The 23,104-nt window shown below is 37.0% G+C and overlaps 1 protein-coding gene across 1 annotated transcript; it reads right to left on the bottom strand.

Moving 5' to 3' along the window:
• Positions 1–7,100: 7,100 nt before the first annotated feature.
• Positions 7,101–11,038, bottom strand: LOC145951710 (protein FAR1-RELATED SEQUENCE 5-like). The gene is made up of 3 exons (XM_083063592.1): positions 10,374–11,038; positions 9,983–10,279; positions 7,101–9,895 (listed from the first exon to the last, which is right to left on the bottom strand). The coding sequence occupies exon 3, from the start codon at positions 8,814–8,816 to the stop codon at positions 7,884–7,886; it is 933 nt and encodes a 310-aa protein (XP_082919718.1). The 5' UTR covers positions 8,817–9,895; positions 9,983–10,279; positions 10,374–11,038; the 3' UTR covers positions 7,101–7,883.
• Positions 11,039–23,104: the final 12,066 nt, after the last annotated feature.

Here is a 23,104-nt window from a genome sequence, read left to right as displayed (position 1 = left end):
TATGCATTGTACTTTTTTTTATTGCATTGGTTGAATAAACTTAAGTCGTAGTAAATTTGTTAGCTTTAAATATTGAAATTAAATGTTATATATACATATGTTGTTTAAAATTGATTAATATATGCAATTCTATTAAAAATTGAAATTCAATGTCACCATGGTTTATTAATCATTTAATTTACACTATTAAATGATGGTAAATTAAAAAACCTTTTGTTTTAAAATGTGAATAAAAACTATTATTAAGTCTTACTTGTAACTTTTATTTTAGAAACTTGTGATTTGTAATTTAGAAATTCTAGTAAAATTTTGTTTAAAATTTACATAAAACTATTATTAAGTATTACTTGTAACTTTTATTTTAGAAACTTGAAACTTGTAACTTGTATTTCAGAAATTAACTGAATTACTAGTAACTTTTTTGTTTAAAATTTACATTGATGGTATATTAAAAAACCTTTTGTTTTAAATGTCAATAAAAAGTATTATTAAATATTATTTGTAACTTTTATTTTAGAAACTTGTAACTTGTATTTTAGAAATTAAATGACTTACTAGTAACTACAACCAGAAAACATATTAATCGTATATTGTCCCATTATTAAGAGTTTAAGATTTATGACACACTTAAATGAATATTCTTATTTCTAAGCAAAAAAATCAACAAACTTTTACTTTATCACATTGTTAAATAAAAGAAAATAAACATTTAATTTTAATTAAATTAATATATTATTTCATTAAAATTATTTAATTAATATCATTTAATATCTACCAAACACATTACGTATTCTACCCAAAGTTTTGTTATACGAAGCCCACATTTTCGTTACATGGTATAATTACCCTATTAGTAATCATGGATAGGCTTAGGACGTGCCAAGTTGCTTGTCACTTGTGAGACGTTTTAATATATAAACTGACAACACCAAACCCCAAATTCAACAACACTTGATTTCTTCTTCAAATCAATAAACACATGGCAGTATCAATATCAACGCCGTATATCATAATTGATGTGCTCCCTTTATGCGTACTGTGCTGGCATGACTATTGCCACTTTTCTTGCACATATTCATCATTTCTAATGACTACATTAAATTGCAATTCAATTTTAATTAATTAAAAAAATATTAAATTTTAACTCAATTTGTTAAAAAAATTTAAATTAGCTATTACATAATATCTAATTTTTAGATGAAAAATTTATTTATGTTTGTTGAAAATTTATAAATTAGCTATTACATAATATCTAATTTTTAGATGAAAAATTTATTTTTTTTATAAATTTTTATATAATAAAATATGAAATTAAATATAATTAAATTTTTATATATTATATATTATCCTCATAAAAAAAATGAACTGTATGTGGCTAAATTAAATATTCAAAACGTATGGTGCTACTAAATGCTATCTATCTGTCCATGTTCAGAATAATGAATACGTATATTCATGACTATTGGCTAATGGTTCATTGGATAACGTAAGTGAATGACAATATTGCATGCGGGAAACAATATTAAAGTAACTTGCAAACCCTACACCATATAAATAACACAAAGTTGCACTCTAACTTATTTGAACAAAATGGTGAGTTTATAACTTTGTTTTCCTCTTAAATGAACTCTTCCAGGAACTCTCATGTCTATTTTTCTACATCCTTTATTTGCAGATGGGTGAACTCAATCTTATACATGATACTAATTTCAGATGGTTTTGGTGTGAATACAATCATGCAGTTATAAGTGTTTTTTTAATATAAATATTTTTCTTTTCACAAAACTATTTGTCTGAGTAATATTATTTTTTTCAGCCATATGGTAATATTTACATTGTTTACAAATCAGTTTTATGATGACTTGCCGGAAAGGGTTATTTTATTTGACTGAATGGGGAATACTATGGAGGTTGATATTTGTAAACAGCAACAACGTCGAGCATTTTTCACACGTAGTTGGGATGAAATTAAGCAGAAATATAATTTTTGGTTAGGAGGGTGGATTAAAATATATTATCTTGAAAATAAAGAAATGTATATGGAGTTGTATGATACATACATGACTGAAATACTTTATCCAATAGAACGTTTTGAGATTACAATAGACAGAAATGAATCTGAAAGTGTTGTTCGTGTTCCATTTATAATAGACATGATATTTTTCCTGGCCAACAATATTATTATAATTGTCAGAAGATCTTGAAAAAAAGTGACATCACTTCATCTAAACTGGTATGTTTAATATTTGTATTTCTTGTTATTTTTTTTAATTTTGTCCCTAAACACTTATTACTTAATAACTTGTCTCCATCTTGTAGCTGCTGTCTGCTTCATTCTACTTCAGTGCCATGAATTTCAATTTCAAAGAGATTACTTTGGTGGATGAGAAGACTCAAAGATGAGTTTGTGGTATCAGGTGGAACATGAGAGGAAGAGAAATAACAAATGAGTGTTATCTCACACATGGGTGGTCTCAAGTTATTAAACATTGGAAATTGAAAATTGGTAATATCGTTCAATTTGAAAAATTAAAATATGATGACAATTTCATGTTTGTCTCAATAGTTAGGGATGAATAGGATTTTAAAACATAATTACTTACGTTTGTGTGCTATATATATTTTCTTTATCTGAATTAACTGTTATAGAGATTCATCCTTATGGTTGAATTTATTAAATAAATGTCTTATATAATAATAGTTTTTCAAATATGTTAAATATTTTATCAAATTTGTAATTTAATATTTTTTACAATTATCGTTAGATCTCAGGAGCTTTCCTTTTAAAATCAACGATATTTATTTAGCTAATTGGAAATTAGGAGTAATACTCAAACACATAAAGGAAAATAAAAATTAAAAGGAAAGATGAAAAAGATTTCATTTGTTTACTTTATCACTTTATATTAATTTTATTCTTTAATATGTTGTTATTAAGAAGTTGTTCTATGGTAAGTCTTTTGTTAGTTCAAGCATTAGCCACCCTAAACAAATATTTTTGGACAAATTTTTTCCTAAAAGCCAAAATACAATGTCTATTTTGTTCCTCTAAAACTATTTAGTTTACTATTCAAACATATCTTGTATTTTATATTTATCAATCTGTCATGTATATAATATGATGTAATTCAAATTTACTATCCTTATCATAAAATCACAAAATTTTGGTTTAGATCCGATTTTGAGATTTTTTAAAAATAAAAAAAATTAGGTTCAAAACCAATTGAGATTTTTCTAATAGTTAAATATTTAATCGGGCAACTAATTTTTACAATCAAACATCCCAAACATCAAATTTTGTAAACTTGAATCATCACAAAATCAAAACTAAGACCATTATAAGAAATGTATAATATAATATAACATATAAAAACGTCAAATATATAAAAATTGAACTTAGTCAGTTTGAAATCATAAGCATAATGTTTATAATATATGATAACAAAGTAGATTGACTTTCTTAATCAGGTCTACTTCATAACACCAAAATATTACAAATTAATCCTAAACCCTAAATATTAAAATTACCATAATCAATTCTGAATCTTCATAACATGGGCCAAATTGCGTCTATCATGAGAAAATGAAAATTCAAGTTTATCTTCTGCAACAAACTGATTTTTGTTACAAAAATCCTTCCAACCTTTCCCAAGTGTGACACATTTCCTTCCCTTAGAACGAATGATGATAGAATATTTCACCATCTCCACAGGACCACAAATATTCAACGTTTTCCATCTTCTCTTACGCAAATGATCTCCAAATTCTACCGGCAAACTCTGTTAGAATATAAAACAAATAATTATTTTCTATTTTCCCTATTCATAAAAAGGTTTTATTTTTAAAAAGACAAAAAATAAAATATACTCAACAATTGGGTTCCAGTTGCTTTGTACTCAGTCAACACTACTTTGAACACTTTTTTCGTATAGGTGGGTTGATGGAAAACTTGTTGGAGAATCCAGATTGATGTGATTCCTCTTCAAGTTCCTCCCTAAATCTTCGGCTCCTTGATCCTTCCTAAGCTTGGCTAAGGTCTCCTATGGAGGAGGAGGCCTTAGAACCACCAAGGTTTGATGGAGAACTCTCCCAAGAGGCGCCACTCCTTGATGAAGAGATAAGCCTCTTCAATTCTCGCCACACTCTTCTAGTGAAGGGATAAGAGAATTGGATGAATATCAAAGAGGTTTAGGGACTTTTAGAAGAGAGAAATCTGAACAATATTTCAGAAATGAAATCTCAATACATCCAAAAGTGTTTTACAATGAAGGAAAAACGAAAATATAGGAGTAGGAAGCTTGGAGAGCAAGCTAGCCTTAATCATGGTTCACTAGGAACCATGGTAAGGTCTAGCTAACCATCCAAGGTCAAGAGGCTTGAAGGGCAAGCTTCTCACTTAGCTTGCTTGGTAAGCTTGCTAAGGAAAAGCTTGTGCTTCAAGCTTCCAAGCTTGAGAAGAACCAAGCTATTCGGCCAAGTGTGAACACAAGTGTGAACACATCTAGGTGGGCGGCTCTTTGGACTTATTTTACTTCAACCGGTTTTGAAATGGTTAATTTGGTTTAGTTAGGTTCATTCAATGTGAATGGAACCTAGCTAAATCAAATCTATGAAAAATTAGGAGTAAAATGAGTCCAATATGTAAATTTTAGCCTAAGACCACCTTTTGGCTAAATTGCTAGTAACACTCTCTAGCTTGCTAATGCCACTCTCTAGCTTGCTAATGCCACTCCCAATCCTACTACTAGAAAACTAAGAAAAGAATGTATTTCTAGGTTAGGTTAAATGGAGTCATAGTGCTCAAGTAACCTACCTTAGAAACAATATACAATAGCTACTAAAAGGAGAAAAGTGCCTCACAAATACAAAGGCAAAAATATACCTATACAAGTATCTACCATATACAAAGTACAAGAAATCAACTATACAAGTATGTACAATGGAGACTCCTTAGATCAACCTTCACCCTTCTTGGTCTTACCTCTTCCAAAGGGATCCTTGGGGATTAGATTTCCATCTGTCAGTAGTGCTTCTTCACGGACGACTTCACATTTTAGTTCGTGTTTGTTTTTGTTTTGATCAATTACTGTCCAGATGCCACCCACTTCGTCCTTAAAATTGTTCCAGAAGTCTTCCTCGACTTTTCCAAAAGGCTAACGAAGAAAACTAAAAATTGTCAAGCAAATAACTTTAAAAACATAAACAAAATCATAAAATTACCTTTTTTTTTCCTGATGAAACGTCACGAACCACCCTAAAGTCTCCATCTCGTTAATCGGTGTTTGTCTTCTTGGCGCCATTGCTCTCCAACACAAAACACAGATTTCACGAAACCTTGTGTTTGACGGTTTGGGTTTTGGTCTTTTGAAACGATGATACCTTATAACTTCTAATTACTAATAAAGATTAATACCAAACCGTCACCCAAGCGGAACCAAGACACTACATAATTGGATTATGAGGTCTTGTAGGCCCATATGACATTTATCTTTTTTGGCTTTAGGATTATAATTGGATCATCATATATATATAAACACCACCTTAGTAATTTTTGTACTCGAATTGGGTTACTTAAAATTGACCCATGTAAAATTAATAAATGGGCTACGTTTGGATTGCAATTTCCTTAGATAAAAAAACTGAAATATATTTTAACTTTTTTTAACATACCTATAAATAATAAATACTAAATTACTTCATGCTAGAAGCACTTGACTTCGATATAAAAACCAAAATTCTATATGTAGATTAACTATTTTAGATTTTAGTGTTTTCTTAAAATTCCTTAACCTAAGATCATTACTTTGATCCTAATGTCATTAATTTCATCACTATAATTGCCTTTCTTAACAGAGCTCTAAAGGTCCCACTGTTCCATGGAAGTGTTATACTTTATGTATTCTTTATTTTCTTGTTCCCAACTAACTCAATTCAAATTCGTAAGTTCAAATTCATAACTCGCTTCAAATTCGTAAGTTCAAATTCGTAAGTTTATGCATTACGTAAATCATTAGACTCAGTTGCTGCCTTAAGTTCAATAATAGTAATAAAAAATCAAAATAACTGGTTACAATTGACATACACACAACATTTTTTTAACTTTAAAAAGAAACTAATCTTAATGTCTAACATTCAGATTCAATAAAATAAAATGGCCTACACTAGGGAATAAAACTACCAACTTAAAAAATATATAAATTAAATTAATATTCATATATAATTTGGTCCTCAAAACATCCAAAACATGCATATAAATTATAGATTATAAAGAATACATAAGGACGTTTCTTTTGTTTCTCATCAACCATGTTTTTGAAAAATTCTGAAAATTAAGGATCATCAGCAATACCACCTGAAGAAAAAAGAACATTATTAAAACAAAGGACAATAATTAAAATTCATTTATTATAAAATTTAACAAACCAATTGCATTCATCCTACATTGTAAAAACACTAACCAGTTTCAGTTCCATTATTAATTGTTTGTTGAAGCAAATTATTTCAATAGATCGAAACCACCACTGACATTATGCATTGTATTTTTTTGCATTAAAAAAAATTAGGTCAGTATTTAAAAATTTTACAAAACTGAAAAATACCTACAAAATTAAATACAATTTAAAATCAAACCTCAGGCTGTGTAAAAACTGGATAATGAGAATTAGCTGAAATAGATAGGCCTTGATTGTGTGTAATATATTGGGATGACAAGTATGAAAATGAAGGTGGAATAAAAATTCCTGGGGGATAAATTGAATTAACTCCACTATAAGGGGGAAAAGAAGGAACCACAACTTCGACTTTAGGGATTACTGGTGTTGCTCTACTTGTTGATGCAATTGTTAATTGCTTCTACGAATAAACAGTTAAACCCAAAAGAAAATTACTCAAACAGTAACAACACAAAAAATAAAAGAATTTCAAATTAAAGCACACAATTGATTTTTCTACATTAGAGGTTTTGACTTTCTTAATTGTTTTTTCTGATCCATTTCTTTTTTTCTTGTCTTTCGCATTCTGCAATAAAATGAAATAAAATTAGACATTAGAAATACAAATACTAACACAAAATAAATTGTAAATAACATAATAAGAATAAATTTTAGAAAATATCAACAACCTCATTTATATCATCATCATGTGTCGGATCTTCCTTCTCCTAAAAAGCAAGAATTTTGTATCACTATTTAAATTTTTTTTGTAAGGACACAAAACAAAACTTAATTGTCAAACATAATAAGATTACATTGTCATCATCAATGGATTCTGCAATTGATACATTGTCTTCATTATTTTGATTCATGTCAAGAGAACCAACAAATTTTGAACATCTCCTAATTGTGTGGCCATTGTTATTACAGTTTCTGCATCGTCTTTTCTTACCACCAAATCTTTTCTTTCTTGGAGCCCTTTTTGTCTTCACTACCATCAAATCACCAACTTCGTTGACACATGACATGTTATTGTGACTTCCATCCAGCATTTTCTCATACTTATGAGCCAAATTTAAAAAATCATCTCTAATTTGAGTAAATAAATTCCTTTTATTTGCAGCAATATCACAAAGCCTATTAGCAACAACAGAAACTACCCCAAATCGACCATTTTTCATCACATCTGAAGTTTTCAATGTATCTGAGCATAATAAATCAGTCTTTACTGTCTTTGTCCATCTTCTACAAATTAAACTCTGAGGAATATTTTCCATGTACTCATTTTTCATAACAACAAAAATATGAGCATAGGGTATTCCACGAGATTCAAATAAGTGACATTCACAAACTATGTTACACTTCACTGTATCATAAACAACATTGACTTCTTTCATACGATTACAATACATGTTAATCTTGAACAACAATTGGTCTCCATTTTGTATTCGCTCAACAACATTCAATGCCCCAGCAACTATTATCTCTTCCTTTCACTTCTTTGAATATCTCCATGGTATATATCTTTGAAGCCTCACGCTCAAAGTTATACAAAGAGGTAGTCAACACTAGTTCAACAAAAGAATCTTTAAAATCTGCAATGTGTTCATTGTTCCTATATTCTTTTAAAGCTTGGTCAAAACATTCTATGAATTCCATTATAGTACTTTTTCTCCTAACATAAGTTTTGATTATTGAATTTATCGCTTCACATTGAGAAGTCGTTCTTATGCGGCCAAAAAAATTATCACGAAAATAAGTAGTAGCCCACAAATGCTTAATATCATATGTTTTAGAAACCCACTTATTTCCAACAAGACCATGCTTTGAAATTATCTTTTTCCAATATGATTCAAATTCATCAGGAGTAAAGTTTGAATATATAGCTGTCTTAAAATCTGATAAAAATACAGAAATCTTAACATTCTCACAAGCATTCTTATGCAAGTGCCATGCACAAAGACGATGTGATGCATCTAGAAATACTTGTCTTATGGCCTCCCTCATAGCTCCATCACCATCTGTAACAACTGATCTTGGATATTTATTATGCATTGCATCCAAGAAAGTCTCCAACACCCACTTATAAGTCTCAGTAGTTTCATCAGCCAACAAAGCACAACCAAAAATAGTTGTTTGAGAATGATGATTACAACCAGAGAAAATTACCAAAGGAATGTTGTATTTATTCTTTTTGTACATGGTGTCAAATGCAAGTACATCACCAAAACATTGGAAGTCTGATCTACTACATCCATCTGCCCAAAATAAATGCTTCAATTTACCATCATTTGTAGTTTGAAATTTTGAATAAAACATTAGATCATTACCAGCCTTGCCTTCTAAATAGCTTAATGTAACACTCACATCCCCATTTTTAATCATATCATGTTGGAGATAATAAATATCCCATTATGTGGCAAGTTCTAACACCAAATGAATGCAAATTATTCACTTGAGCTTTATCACCATCAGAAAGTACACGGTACTTAGGAATATGATGGATATCATGGGGTGGGGTAACATAATGATTATGAGTTTCCTCAAATGAAGATACACTCCATTTAGAAGTTTTATAATCAAGGTAAACACGTAGCTTAGCTTGACAATTAGTACGAGTGATGGGCCTATGCTCCCTTTTCCTATCCACCCTCAAGTAGTGTTTTTTATTTCGCAGACCTTCTCTATTGCATACAAAAAGACGTTTGATAACATTTCCCTTTATATCTCTATGTATATCTTCTTTCCTTATTACAAACCCATGGCACCTAGCATATGCAGTATAAAATTCAAAAGCATGGTCTTCACTACCAAATTCTAAACCTTTAATATCATCGCCTATCAAATCAGCTATTCTTTTAAATTCATTAGTTAATACATTTTCTTCTTCACCAACTTTTCCATCAACATCATCATTCACACCATCTTTATCATTGTCATCAAGTATAACAACATCATTACTTAAATCCTTATCATCACCCAAATTAACAGTTGGTTCTCTATCACAATTATTCATCTGCAATATATACCATAACATGAATTTCAAATAACTAATCTATCAAAGAATACATACAGTTAAACCAAAATAAATGTATATATTAAAATTAAACCATAGTATTAAGGAAAAAGCTACTTATGTGAAAACAAAATGCAACCTTCATTAAATAAAACAAATACAATTCAAATAAAAACAGAGTATAACAAAAAAGGTTTATACAAGAAAAAAAAACAGAGTATAACACTAACACATTAAAGCCATAGTGCAAACACATTCATTTTTCACCACAACCTTCATTTTCTGTTAACTAATTATACAAAAAATTTAAAACAAAAAACCCCAAACTCATAACATAATAGAGAGAGTAACATAAAAAAATAAATAAACAACATTACCTTTTCACCAAAAATCAATGTCGAATAGCGCTACTACCAAACAATCAAAATTACCTTTTCCAAAACCCGACCTAAAGGAAGAAGACAATTCCAAATAAGTGATTAATTTTTTGAATAACCTATGAAATTGAAAGTGGAACACAATGAATGGAGATTACCTTCTCGAAAGTTAAAGTTGGAAGCCAAAATCTAAAGGAAGAACGTGGAGTAGTTAACGACGATGGCAACGAAATGGTGCAAACCTGTAACTAATGAAGCTACAGAATGAAGATAACGAAGGAGAAAATCAATGTCAAACCCTAAACCCTAAGAGTCGACCAAGAAAACGAACCCGAAAACAATAAAGATGACCTTCTTGAAAGCCAAACCCTAAACCTTGAAAGTTGGCCAAGAACGTTTACGGCAACAATGAACGACGATGGCAATGAAATGGTGCAAACCTGTAACTAATGAAGCTACAGAACGAAGAGAACGAAGGACAAAATCAATGTCAAACACTAAACCCTGAAAGTCGACCAAGAAAATGAAGCCGAAAACAATAAAAATGACCTTCTTGAAAGCCAAACCCTAAACCCTGAAAGTAGGCCAACAATGTTGAGTACTTCACTCTACGACAACAATGAACTAGTTGAAACCTCTACCTATCGTAAAGCCACCACTACAGAACTACAAATACAAATAATCCTAAACTTTCAACCTATCACTTAAAGGACTATTTTGTAATTTCTAAAAGTTTGTTATTCATGTAAGTGACTTGGCACGATATGCGTTACTTAACCATTATAGTTATGCTACGTAAGAAAGGTTCCAAAACCACCCAAAATGTAATAGTACCGAAGAATTTTTCAATTTTTTTTGCATTCGCAAGAGTTAGAATTTGATCCCTAACCACTTATTAAGCAATCCAAATCTCTTGTCACCGGTACCAATCCAAATTGTTTATCCCAAATCATTTAAAAATAGGTGACCCATTATTTATCCGGTCTCAATCTCATGTCTACTATAAACATGACAAATTACTAAATTATAAAATTGAGTTAAATCCAAAACTCACATTCAAAGGCCAATTTTATTTAACAAATTGTAAAATTTCGACATCGCTTAGTTATCTGAATTCACAAACCGTAGATATGATTTACTTAAAAAAAATATATCGTGTTTAATTTTCGTTATATGTAAAAATATTTTAGAATAATAACAGTATACGACAAGCAGGATTAATATCTAAACAGTGAATGACAGAAAAAAAAAATTGTAAAATTAAAACGCTAAAAAATGGCATGAAAAAAGAGTTAGTGACAAAATAAATAGATATAGACATGGGAGCATGCAATAGTTGATTTAGATTTTATAAGATTTGTTATTAGAAACGTATAAACAGTAAGATATTGGGGGGAAGAGATATGATATGTTTTGTGCATCTTATCTTAGAGGCAGGAGAGGAGACAGGTTCCTTAAATGCATGGTACGTGGGCATGTGCATGGCCTTCGATTATATGCAGCAAAACACTGTCTGATGCAACGTCTCTGTCAAATATAAAGCTCAACTACACCACAGACACTGTCCACGAACGCATGCATGCATGCGTCCCTCCATTTTAATTTCTCCACTCTACATTAATTTTCATTTTTTGATCAATCCCCATGTAGTTTTGTACTTTCTAGTTCTTTAGATGGGACATTCCCAGATTCATATTTTCATCATTTTGGATACCCCAATCATTCAAATTCATTTGCACCCAAAAATTATAATAATTACGCTATATATTTTTGGCATAGTTTTTTTTTTCTTTTTTAAAATATATTTTTTTATTATCAAATTTAAAATAAATTTATTTTTATTTTTTAAATTTTAAAATTAAAATTTTAGTTTTTTAATTTCAAAAAAATTGTTTTAATTTTTATATTTAAATTTTCTTAAGGAACTTGCATAAATACAGTTTTCAAATACTATTTCATAAAACTTACATATTAGTAAAAATATCATATTAAAATAACTAATGATCAATAATTATCTCAATCTATCACTTTTATCTAAAGAACTAAAATAAAAAATTTTAAAATTATAAAAATTAAAAATATTTTTAAATTTGGGACATCAAAAACATATCTTAAATTTATAAGACTAATATTATTATACATGAAAAAAAACATTTGTAAGTTATTTTTGTTTTCAAATCACGTGTCCTTTTATTGATATTTTAATTTACTTGAGTTGAATATAATTATTTTAAACAACAATTTTTTTAAAACATTTATAAAGTTATATATAATTTGAAATTATATAACTAAAAAATTAACTAAATTAAGACATCCGCATATTAATTTTTGTGTGTGTGAAATTATATAACTCAAAACTTAATTAAACTGAAATACCTGCTATGCTAATGAGGGATTCACATTGTGAACAGTGGGGCACTTGTCCCATTACTATTTAACACATACATATTTTTTTATCTAAAAAATAATATATTTTAAAAGATAAAAGTTATATTATAACAAAATAAATATATATGTTTAAATTATCATATGTATAAAATATAGATTTGGAGAAAATATTTATTTATTTGATGTCTTTCAAACTTTTAAAAGAGATTAATTCTCTTTTATGATAAAAAAATATTTCTTAATAAGAATTAATTTTAAAAAAAAAATTAATTATAGTATATATACGTACTAACTGTACTTCGCACCCGGGCTCCGAGCCCGGATTAACAATACAAAACAACCCCGGGCACGCGCTACGCGACGTCAGCCCGGTATTTGAGCAAATCACACTCGAACCCGAGGATCTCGCCCCAGACCAGATCCGCCCTTCAACTATATCATATCATAACATACCCTATCTCAGGCCCAAGGCCCAAGGCAAACCTAAACCACCCTAAGGTACGTGCATTATATATATGAGACTATTATTCATGCAAACCCTAACTTTGGCATCAGAGTCTCTTTTGCAGGTACCTCCCCCATCTTGGAGCACCAATACATCAAGCAAAGGAGGCTCACCGATCTTACTGGACGGATCACCCCTACGACCAAATTCCGGTAAGAACATTTGGCACCCACCGTGGGGCCGATCAAGACAACTCTTATCGGCCACCTGCATGGTTTCTACTAGAAGCCACATCAGACGAGCAACAGACGACGCGAGCCACTCAACTACCATGGACAGCGACGCTGCAACCCTGAGGCGGCTGATCGACCAAGTCAAGCAGATGCGACAACAGCACGACGCCGACCTCCATAACATGCGTACCCAACATGAGAATGACCTCGTAGCAATGCGAACCGCTAATGAAGCAGACCTCGCAGCGTTACGCGCCGAGAATGAGCGCATCCGCGCCCAGCTACCTCGACATCACTCTAATCAACCCTCGCACGACAGTGACGATCATGAGGAGGAGACACATTCAGCCTCCCAATCCCGAGCGACGACTAAGGCACCGACTTCACGACCTGCCATGCACCAGTCTCATGCATCAACGCACAGAACAGGGCAGGGTACCAGTAGGGCCCCCACCCACGTCTCCGAGGGCCAAGAACCCTTCCGCCGTCATCCCTTTGTGGATGGCATCATGGAGACCCCGCTACCCCGCGGGTGGAAGCCCCTCCACCTTGCCCGCTACGACGGCACCACGGACCCCGACGAGCACATCGACTCATACACAACTCAGGTAAACCTTTACACTAACAGCGACGCTATATTGTGTAGGGTTTTTCCGACCTCACTCAAGGGACCCGCGCTTCATTGGTATACCCAACTACCAGCCGGATCCATCGACAGCTTTGCCACCATGGTGCGGCGATTCATGGCACAATACGCCACCAGCCGGCCTCACCACACAACCTCGGCCGCCTTGGCCAACCTTAGGCAGAACGATGATGAATCTCTGCGAGCTTTCATGGAGCACTTCTCCAACATCTCGGTTCGGATCCGGAATCTAAACCTGGAGGTCGCCCTGCACGCCATGCTCATGGCACTGAAACCCGGATCGTTCGTCGACAGCTTATGCCGCGACGCCCCCCGCGACATGGATGAGCTGCGTGCCCGTGCCGCCGGCTACATTCAGATGGAAGAGCACTCGGCCTTCCGCGACCAAGTTCGCGGGAAGGGCCCCGCAAAACCGAAACAGGGCCACAAAGATAAGGTAAAAGTTAATAATGACAGCCAATTCAAGAAGCCGGCCAGAGCCAACAGAAGCGGGAGGTATGACTTCTACACTCCCCTAAACGCCCCGAGAGTCCACATCCTAGAAGAAGCCAGTAACAATAACCTACTAGCCCTTCCACCACCCAGCCACACCCCCAACAGCGCCGATAAGTCCAAACACTGCCGGTACCACAGGAACTACGGCCACACCACTGATGAGTGTCGCACGCTCCGGGACCGCATCGAAGAACTCATCCAGGCAGGCCACCTCGGCCACTACATCCAGCGACAGCCAGGTTCCCGAGGTGGCTCTGGAGGCCGGGGACGCGGGAGAGGCCGCGGGTCAGGAGCTCGCACAGACTTACCCACAGGGTCCCAACAAAATGCTAATGGCGCGGTACAGGCCGAAATAAGTCAGGAAACATAGTCGGCTCCCTTACGGGGAGTAATCAACACGATTGCAGGTGGTTTTGCAGGAGGAGGCGCCAGCAGCTCGGCCCAAAGAAGACACCTGTAGAGCATCAACTGCGTCCACTCTACCACCTCGGCCCCGCACCAAAGCTCACCGCCGATCTCCTTCTCCGACGAAGACTACGTCGGCGTCAACCCTAACCAGGACAACCCCATGGTCATCGTTGTGGAGATAGCCAACTGGAAAGTGCAGAAAACACTCATCGACCAAGGAAGCTCGGCTGACGTTCTGTACTGGCCAACGTTCCTCAAACTAGATGTCCCTCACTCTCTCATCCAACCTCACACGGAGCCCCTCGTCGGCTTCGCAGGAGAGCGAGTTCACACCCGGGGATACGTAGACTTGCTGACAACTTTCGGAACGTCACCGGATACAAGGCGGGTCATGGTCTGGTACCTCCTCGTGGAAGCCAACACTTCCTACAACATCATCATCGGGAGGCCAACCTTGAACCAACTCGGAGCGGTAGTGTCAACCCCACACCTCACCATGAAGTTCCCGAGCAAGGACGGTAAAGTCATCTCCGTGAAAGCTAATTAGAAAACAGCTCGGCAATGCTATGCCGAGAGCCTGAAGACTTCCTCATCGAGCAAGCAAAGCAAGGGGAATCCCCCCGCCATAGCTCCTTAAGTTTTTAAGTTTCTCTTCTTCTTCCAGTGTGAACAAAGTTGTGCACTCTTTTCCCGCCTCAGCCTTTGATTGAGAGGGTTTTTAACGAGGCACACAAGCACCATAAATAAAACTACTCCCTTCGCTCATCTCATATTTTCATTTTCCTGATTACCTAAAGGACGAAAACAAACTCTAATTGTGCAAACGCTGAAATCCGAGGTCGAGTACGAACCTCGATGCTTCTGTCTAAGGTCGAGTTCGAACCCTAATTAAATAATCTATCTCAAACCTGAGGTCGAGCACGAACCTTGAGTCTCTCGTTAAAGGTCGAGTTCGAACCTTAGCTAAATAGCATATCCCAAATTTGAGGTCGAGTCCGAACCTCGACATTTCCGAGGTCGAGTACGAACCTCGACGCTTCCGTTAAAGGTCGAGTCCGAACCGTAAAAGTTCAAACCTTAGCTAAATAGCATATCCTAAATTTGAGGTTGAGCCCGAACCTCGACATTTCCGAGGTCGAGTACGAACCTCGATGCTTCCGTTAAAGGTCGAGTCCGAACCGTAATCAAATAGCAAATCCGAGGTCGAGTACAAACCTTGATGCTTCTGTCTAAGGTCGAAGTTCAAACCCTAATTAAATAATCTATCTCAAACCTGAGGTCGAGCACGAACCTTGAGTGTATCGTTAAAGGTCGAGTTCGAACCTTAGCTAAATAGCATATCCCAAATTAGAGGTCGAGTCCGAACCTTGACATTTCCGAGGTCGAGTACGAACCCCGGCGCTTTCTTTAACGGTCGATTCAGGACCTTAATCAAATCACTTCACTCGAATTCTGAGGTCGAATACGAACCTCGATGCTGTTGTCAAGGGCCAAGTTCGAACCTTAATAACTTATTCGGCGGTCGAGTCCGAACCACATATCCGAGATCGAGTTCGAACCTCGATGAAACACGCACCACCCTAAATCTAAGGTCAAGTACGAACCTCGACACTATCGTTAAAGCCGAGTACTCGCCGTATACCTAAGGTCGAGTACGAACCTCGACACTATCGTTAAAAGCCGAGTACGCGCCGTATACCTGAGGTCGAGTTCAAATCGTGACGAAACATACATGACCCTAAACTTAAGGGCGGATACGGACAACCTATCCAATTCACCACTCTCCGGTTTGAGGTCGGCTCAGAACCTCGGCGCCAATAAATCAAGGTCATCGAACCTTCACAGAAACGTTCACCCAAACAGAAGTCCGAGGTCGAACCCGAACCTCCCCTAGCATATGAGGTCGAGTACGAACCACAGCGTCCGGATGCGAGGTCGAATACGAACCTCGCCAAAAACTTCGTTTTATTCGAAACCGAGGTCGGTATGAACCTCGATGTCCCCGCTTAAAAGTCGAGTTCGAACCTTAGCTAAATCATTTTGTGACCTTAGCTAAATCATTTTGCTCAAACCTAAGATCAAACCCGAACCCCACCAAAGCCCAAGGTCGGATACGAACCTCGACACTTTCAGGGTCGAACCCAAACCTTAATCAAATCGGTAAAATCCGAACCACAATAAAATCAATCAGTTGCTCAAAATCGAAGTGTAAGGGCGAATATGAGCCTCGACACTCCCGATAAAGGTCGAGGTTAAAGGTCGAGTCCAAACCGCTAACCTGAGGATGACTTTGAACTCTGGCAAAGCACACCCCACTCTCAATACCGGGGTCAAATTCAAACCCTGGCACGACCGACTTAAGGTCGAATTCGGACCTTGACTCCAGTCTAGGGTCATTTATGAACTTTCACAACAATTACTTAGTCAAAATTCGAGGTCGAATACGAATCTTAACACATTCATTTACGGCCGGGTTCGAACTCCCACAAAAAGTCCTACTAAACAAAAACTAAGGCCGACCTCGAATCTCGACTTCACCAACTCAAGGCAGAAGTATCACCATATACAAAAGCATATAACAGACACCAAACATGTGCCTCAAACAGCACGAACAGCCAAAATTGAACGCAAATACGGACAACATAAAGCAAAATATATATACAAACAAAGTTCTCAAAACTCAGTACATCAATTCAAGCCAAAGAAAAATAAATCCAGCTATTACAAAGGCGGCCTAGGCTGAAGCATCCCCGCCAGAACTGTCGTCGGCATCGTCCTCCTTGACTAGCCTCCCAAAGCGGACAACTTTCTCCACATGTATGGAAGAAAAGTCGAATCCGGGAGCAAGAAGCCGAGCCTGACGAGCAGCCTTTTGGAAGCCCCTCTTGTGCTCAACCACAACGGAGCGTTTGACCTCCGCGAGCATCTTGTCCGTGGCCGCCCTCCCCGCCACCAGCTCCACGAGCTCCGCCTTCAAGGTGGCAATTTCGTCCTCACGGCCACCAAGAATGACCTCGTTACAGAGGCGCTCCTCAGCCGCCGCCGCCAACTCGCCCTTCAGAGAGGTCACAATGTCCTCCAGAGTCCGTACTTGGCCACGACTAGAGGTCACCTCATCCTCCAAGGAGCGAGCGCGGCCTCGAGTGAAGGCGACGAGCTCCTGCAGCTCCCCCACCTGAGAGGCTAAGCCTCATTGGATCGCAATGCAATCTCAAGAGACTTCTGCACACGGGCAAGGTCGCCACGCGCAGAACGGAGCTCAGCCTCGTGCCGCTTCGCCTCACCAAGGGCTGCGCTAAGAGCTTTATTCTCTTCCCTCAGGATCTTGTTTGCCTCCTTCCAAGGTTGAAGTCGGCCCCTCAACTTGGCCAGGTCCTCTTGCTGCTTAGCCAAATCCTCCCGCTGTTGGCCCCACTTAGGCTTCCAGTGGCTCACTATACCCATCACTCTCTGCAGCATGACCTGGGCAGCATCAAGGCTGTCCTCGGGACCGACCCTGTCTATCAATCCCCGGTCCTTGGAGCTCAACGAACCCTAAGGGAAGAACCCCTCCGCAGTCACCCCCGCGCTCCACAATGAATCCATGTCGGCGGAGGCGCTCACGTGATCCAGCCGCACCTTATCTATACCCTTCCCAAAGCGATGGGATAGGTATTGAGTCCGGGCAGGCCTCTGTGACGAGCCTGCCTGCGGTGCCAAATTTGTGGCAGAGGACGGTGCTCCCCGCTTAGCACCTAAAAAGTCCACTTTAGGGACCCCTGGCCCCGCCTGTAAAAAACCAGTCCCACGTCAAAAAACAAACAATGTGATGTACGAGAAACCACGGAAACAAGAAGACAAAACACCACCCACCTCAGCAGCCTGGGCGACCAGCTCGGTGGCCTGCACCTTAGGCTCGGCGGCATTTCCCGCCTGCACCTCAGGTTCAACGGTATTTCCTGCCTGCAAAAAATCACCCAGATCGGACAGCCGGACAACATAACAAAAGGCAAAGGGAAAGTCCGAGAAAGACGATACTCACCACCTTGGCAACTCGGGCAGCCTGCCCGGCAGTCCGGGCCTCCACCTCGGCGGCCTGCCCAGTAGGCTCAGCAATCTGAGCCACCTCCTCAGAAGCCACCTAGGGTGGTGGACTCTCAGTGAGATCCACCGCATCAGCATCAGCGGTCTTGGAGGTCACCTCCTCGGCACCTAGAGGAACTGAGGTTCCCTCGGCCTCTTTCCCCCCCCCCCTCTTTCTCTTCCGACTAGCCTTCAGGGGGGCAACATCCTCCTCCGGAGGCTCAGGAACCTCGAGCTCGGTAATGTTGTAGCGGTGCTTAAGCTCGCGCCACAAGTTTTTCCCCATAATGCCTGCAAACAAAAATGGAAACACATCAACAAAAGGAAATTACACAAACCCTAGTAAACCACCAAAACACAAAATACTCACTCTCTAAGCCCCTCTCCCTGTAGGGCGAATTCGCAAGCGACAGAACGAGCTTGCAATCCAACGGGCGAGGGAGCGCGGCAAGGTTTTCGATGGCGGCTGCCTCTGAAGCCGTCAGCTCCAGGTTACCCAGACCATGAAACCTAGACGGCTTGGGACACCAGTAAAAAGGAAACTTCGGCAAGCCGCCGAAGTGGAACACCCCGTCCTCCAGGGGGTCAATACCCACAAGGACAACCCGGAAGAACTCTTGTTTGAAGTTTTTATATGATTGGGAGTAGAGAGTAAACAAACCCCCATCCCTACTCCCATTCAAAGACAAAGTGCCATAAGGCGGAGCGCCTAGCTTCAGTTGATAAAAATGCAGAAAGACACGAAGAGACACCTCTATCCCCAGTACTGTACACAGGACTTGAAAAACCCTCAAAAAACCCCAACTATTGGGGTACAACTGGCAAGGAGCCGAGTTGATGAAGTTGAAAAAATCGCACTCAAATTGGGTGAAAGGAAGGCAGACACCTAAATCCCTAAAAAAGCTCAGGTACATATAGAAATGGGGAGGGTCAGTAGACTTCCCCATGTACACACCCTCATCAGCCTGACAAGGCTCAAGCCGAATCATATGGGAGATAGAAGGCTCGCAAACCCTACACGACCTAGAGATCCTATTAACATCAAGAAAGGTCCGAAAGACGCTTTGGACCCCCGCCATCTCACACTTGACCCAGTCATAACCAGGAATACCTGGCTCCAGGCCCCGGGGCAGATCCCTCTTTTCGGCGGTAGCCTTCCCGACAGCCACCGCCTTACCACGCGCCTTACCCCGAGAAGGCACAGAAGAACCGGCACTACTCCCCCCAGCCATGAAAAAGAAAAGAAAGACTCGAAGAAAAACCGGGAAAAAGAGAAGAGAAGACAGTAAAAAGGAAGTACCTGGTACTCCTCTTCAGAAAATAACCCTAACAACGAAGGGGTTACCGAAAACGGTAACTGAAACGGAGAAGATGGAGACGGAAGACAAGCAGAAAAGCAAGAGCAACGGCGTGCACAAGAAGCCACAACAATGGAAAAGAGCAAAGTGAAAAAGGCCAAAAGGCGCGAGTGAGAGAAAAGAAAAAACTCTCCCCTAGAATTTCAAAACGGTCACGACACGTGTCACCCAAGGGACGCGCCTGACCACGCATTAAATGAGACCCATTATGACAGAGGAAGCCATCATTGCATAACCGTCATGACCACTAACGTGTCGACCTCGCGTTTCGAAATACGAAATGACTTTTGCACGAGTGACATCTTGACAGGCGGACATACGCGAAGGGTCACTTCCCCCTGGCGAGCTCGGTCTTAACTCCTCGACCTACGGTCTTTAGAGCTTGGGGGGCTAGTGTACTAACCGTACTTCGCACCCGGGCTCCGAGCCCGGATTAGCAATACAAAACAACCTTGGGCATGCGCTGCGCGACGTCAGCCCGGTATTTGAGCAAATCACACTCGAACCCGAGGATCTCGCCCCAGACCAGATCCGCCCTTCAACTATATCATATCATAACATACCCTATATCAGGCTCAAGGCCCAAGGCAAACCTAAACCACCCTAAGGTACGTGCATTATATATATGAGACTATTATTCATGCAAACCCTAACTTTGGCATCGGAGTCTCTTTTGCAGGTACCTCCCCCATCTTGGAGCACCAATACATCAAGCAAAGGAGGCTCACCGATCTTACTGGACGGATCACCCCTACGACCAAATTCCGGTAAGAACAATATATATATATATATATATATATATATATATATATATATATATATATATATATTAATACTCACATATATAATGTAATATATTAAAAAAAAATCAATTTTTGATAAAATAAAATTTGCAGTAAACATGTTTACCTTTTGTGTTTTCTATTTATTATATACGCTAATTAAAGAAATCAACATAATAAAATTGTATACATTGATTAAAAAAATCAAAATAAGAAAAATCAGAATATTTGTGTCCCATTTAGAATTGTTATTATAAAATATATTTTAAAATGAATTATCATCTAAAAAGATATATTAGATATTAAAAACATGTTTATATCATAAATTAATTAAACTTGATTTTTATAAAATTTAACATATTTATTTTTATACTTTTAATGGTGTTAAATTATTATAAAGTAGGTATTTATGATTGTATAGTTCTAACCAAACATTTAAAGAATTATCTATGATAGATAAATAAATCATACTTAAGATATATATTTTTAAAGAAAGTTAGGTTCAAATTAACCTACTAAATTATAATAAAATCTATTTTGACCTAATTTATTTTCATTTTTAATTGTACTCATAGATATAAAAGCTTGTAAAAAATAATTATGATATATATTTATGCTTTTAAAAGTTATATATAAAATTTTTAATACTACAAATATATGAATAAGTATTATCCCCATTATCTAAAATTTTTTAGATCCATCACTGATACCCGCACATTAATGTGTGAGTATGAAATACACAAATCTTTGATATAACATGATTTAATTTGAAATAGCAAAAGTAGATTTAACCATAATTTAAAGCGTATTTTTAGCTATATTGAATTATTAAAATTGTGAAAATTTGTAAATAAACTAGTCAATAATGTGAATGCAATTGATTGAAATACAAAGGCATAAATATTATTTACAAAATAAATAAGTTTTGATTTTAAATTATAATTTTTTTTTTTACTTTTTTTATTCTTCTAAAATTTGTTAACATTATATTTTAGTGTAGGCACTAGACACAAGCGTGTTTCATTTGAAGAAGGGTGTGCTTGTGTTTGGGCATGTTGGGTTGTCAGAGGGCCAAGTGAAAAACATTGGCCTGTTGTAGGTCACTTGAGTTGAGGTCCAAGATCTTTTTCAAGCTTCACTTCACCAATCTTCCTCTTCAGTCCAAGAAGAAGGTGAACGATCCCCATGTGTTGTAAGGTGGTGAGGTTGATCTCTCTCATCCCTTTTTCCCTTATCGTAGTTAGTAGTGTCAATGTTAGTGGGCTCAATGACTCTTGTGAAGAGCATCTCATAGAGGAATAAGTGTTCCCTTCCTTTTGTCATGGTCTTTCTAGTTAAGACAGGACTTTCAATGGTTGAACGCCAAACATAGCAAGTTTAGTGCAACCCCCAGGCAAAGATAATAGATGCAGAATCTATTAAAATCTAAGATGTTATCCTTGGAACCAAGCCAAGGGATGAACGTGTTGAAATATAAATTGTGCATTAGCCTACTCAATGGTTTCATGTTAGCAGCATGGAGAAACTTCTTTTACTTCGCCTTGTTAGATGGACATTGAAAGGAATATTGAAGCATGGCTTCCATGATCTCCTTCAACATGACCTTCTCTTATCCTTCAAAGTAGGTCTCAGAGAGAGGTGATATGAAAATGGTTAAGTGTTTTGAATAAGGAAGGGAAAATGGTTTTGCTTAAGTGGTTGGTAAGGTGAAAGGACGTGGGGAGAGAAAAGATAGGTCACTAAATTCTAATTTAACAACATTTGTCATCACCCCATTATTTTACATGTGCTTTATCCAAAACCCCTTTCGTAATCATTAAAAACATTAAATGGGAGAGATACCTTTTCAAATGAAAGATGATACTATAATGTGAATATAATAATAAAATAATATACATGACAAAAATGAAATGCAGACAATGCAAGTACATGTCAACTTAAGATGATGCATGATAGATGAATCATATAAGATGAAGCATATCTAAGATGATGTAATAATGATGTTCGGTTTGAGATGCATTTCTAGTTGAGATGACACCTAATCAATCTAAAATGTTCTTCAACCAAAACTTTAGTAAAGATATCAATCCATTGATGATTAGTATCAATAAATTTTATGTTAAAATTTTTTTTGTAGATAATCTTGAATGAAATGATATATTATCTAAATATGCTTAGCTTTAGAATGTTGTATGAGGTTTTTGGAAAAATTTATGGCACTAGCATTATAACAGTATACAAGTATATTATGCCCAAGACTGAAAAAGATATTCTAATTAATATTTCACCCATAAGAGTTGTGAACAACAATAATAGCAAAGATATTCAACTTTTACTATAGAAAGTGGGATGGAGTTATGTCTCTTACTTGCCTAATAGATGAGACAAGGACCTAGAAAGTTACATCTTTCACTATTGCGCTTTTTCTTTTCACTTTGTCACTAGTATAATCTGCATCATAGT

The sequence above is a fragment of the Cajanus cajan genome, chromosome 9 (genome assembly GCF_000230855.2).
Source record: "Cajanus cajan strain Asha chromosome 9, NIPB_CcT2T_4, whole genome shotgun sequence".
In the NCBI taxonomy this organism is placed as follows: Eukaryota; Viridiplantae; Streptophyta; class Magnoliopsida; order Fabales; family Fabaceae; genus Cajanus; species Cajanus cajan.
Note: the sequence above shows the minus strand (reverse complement) of the source record. Positions and strands in the feature narration are given on the sequence as shown.

What these genes read in the sequence shown, in the direction of transcription:
- LOC145951710 (XM_083063592.1), bottom strand. Translation starts at nt 8,816, where the DNA reads ATGATTAAAAATGGGGATGTGAGTGTTACATTAAGCTATTTAGAAGGC.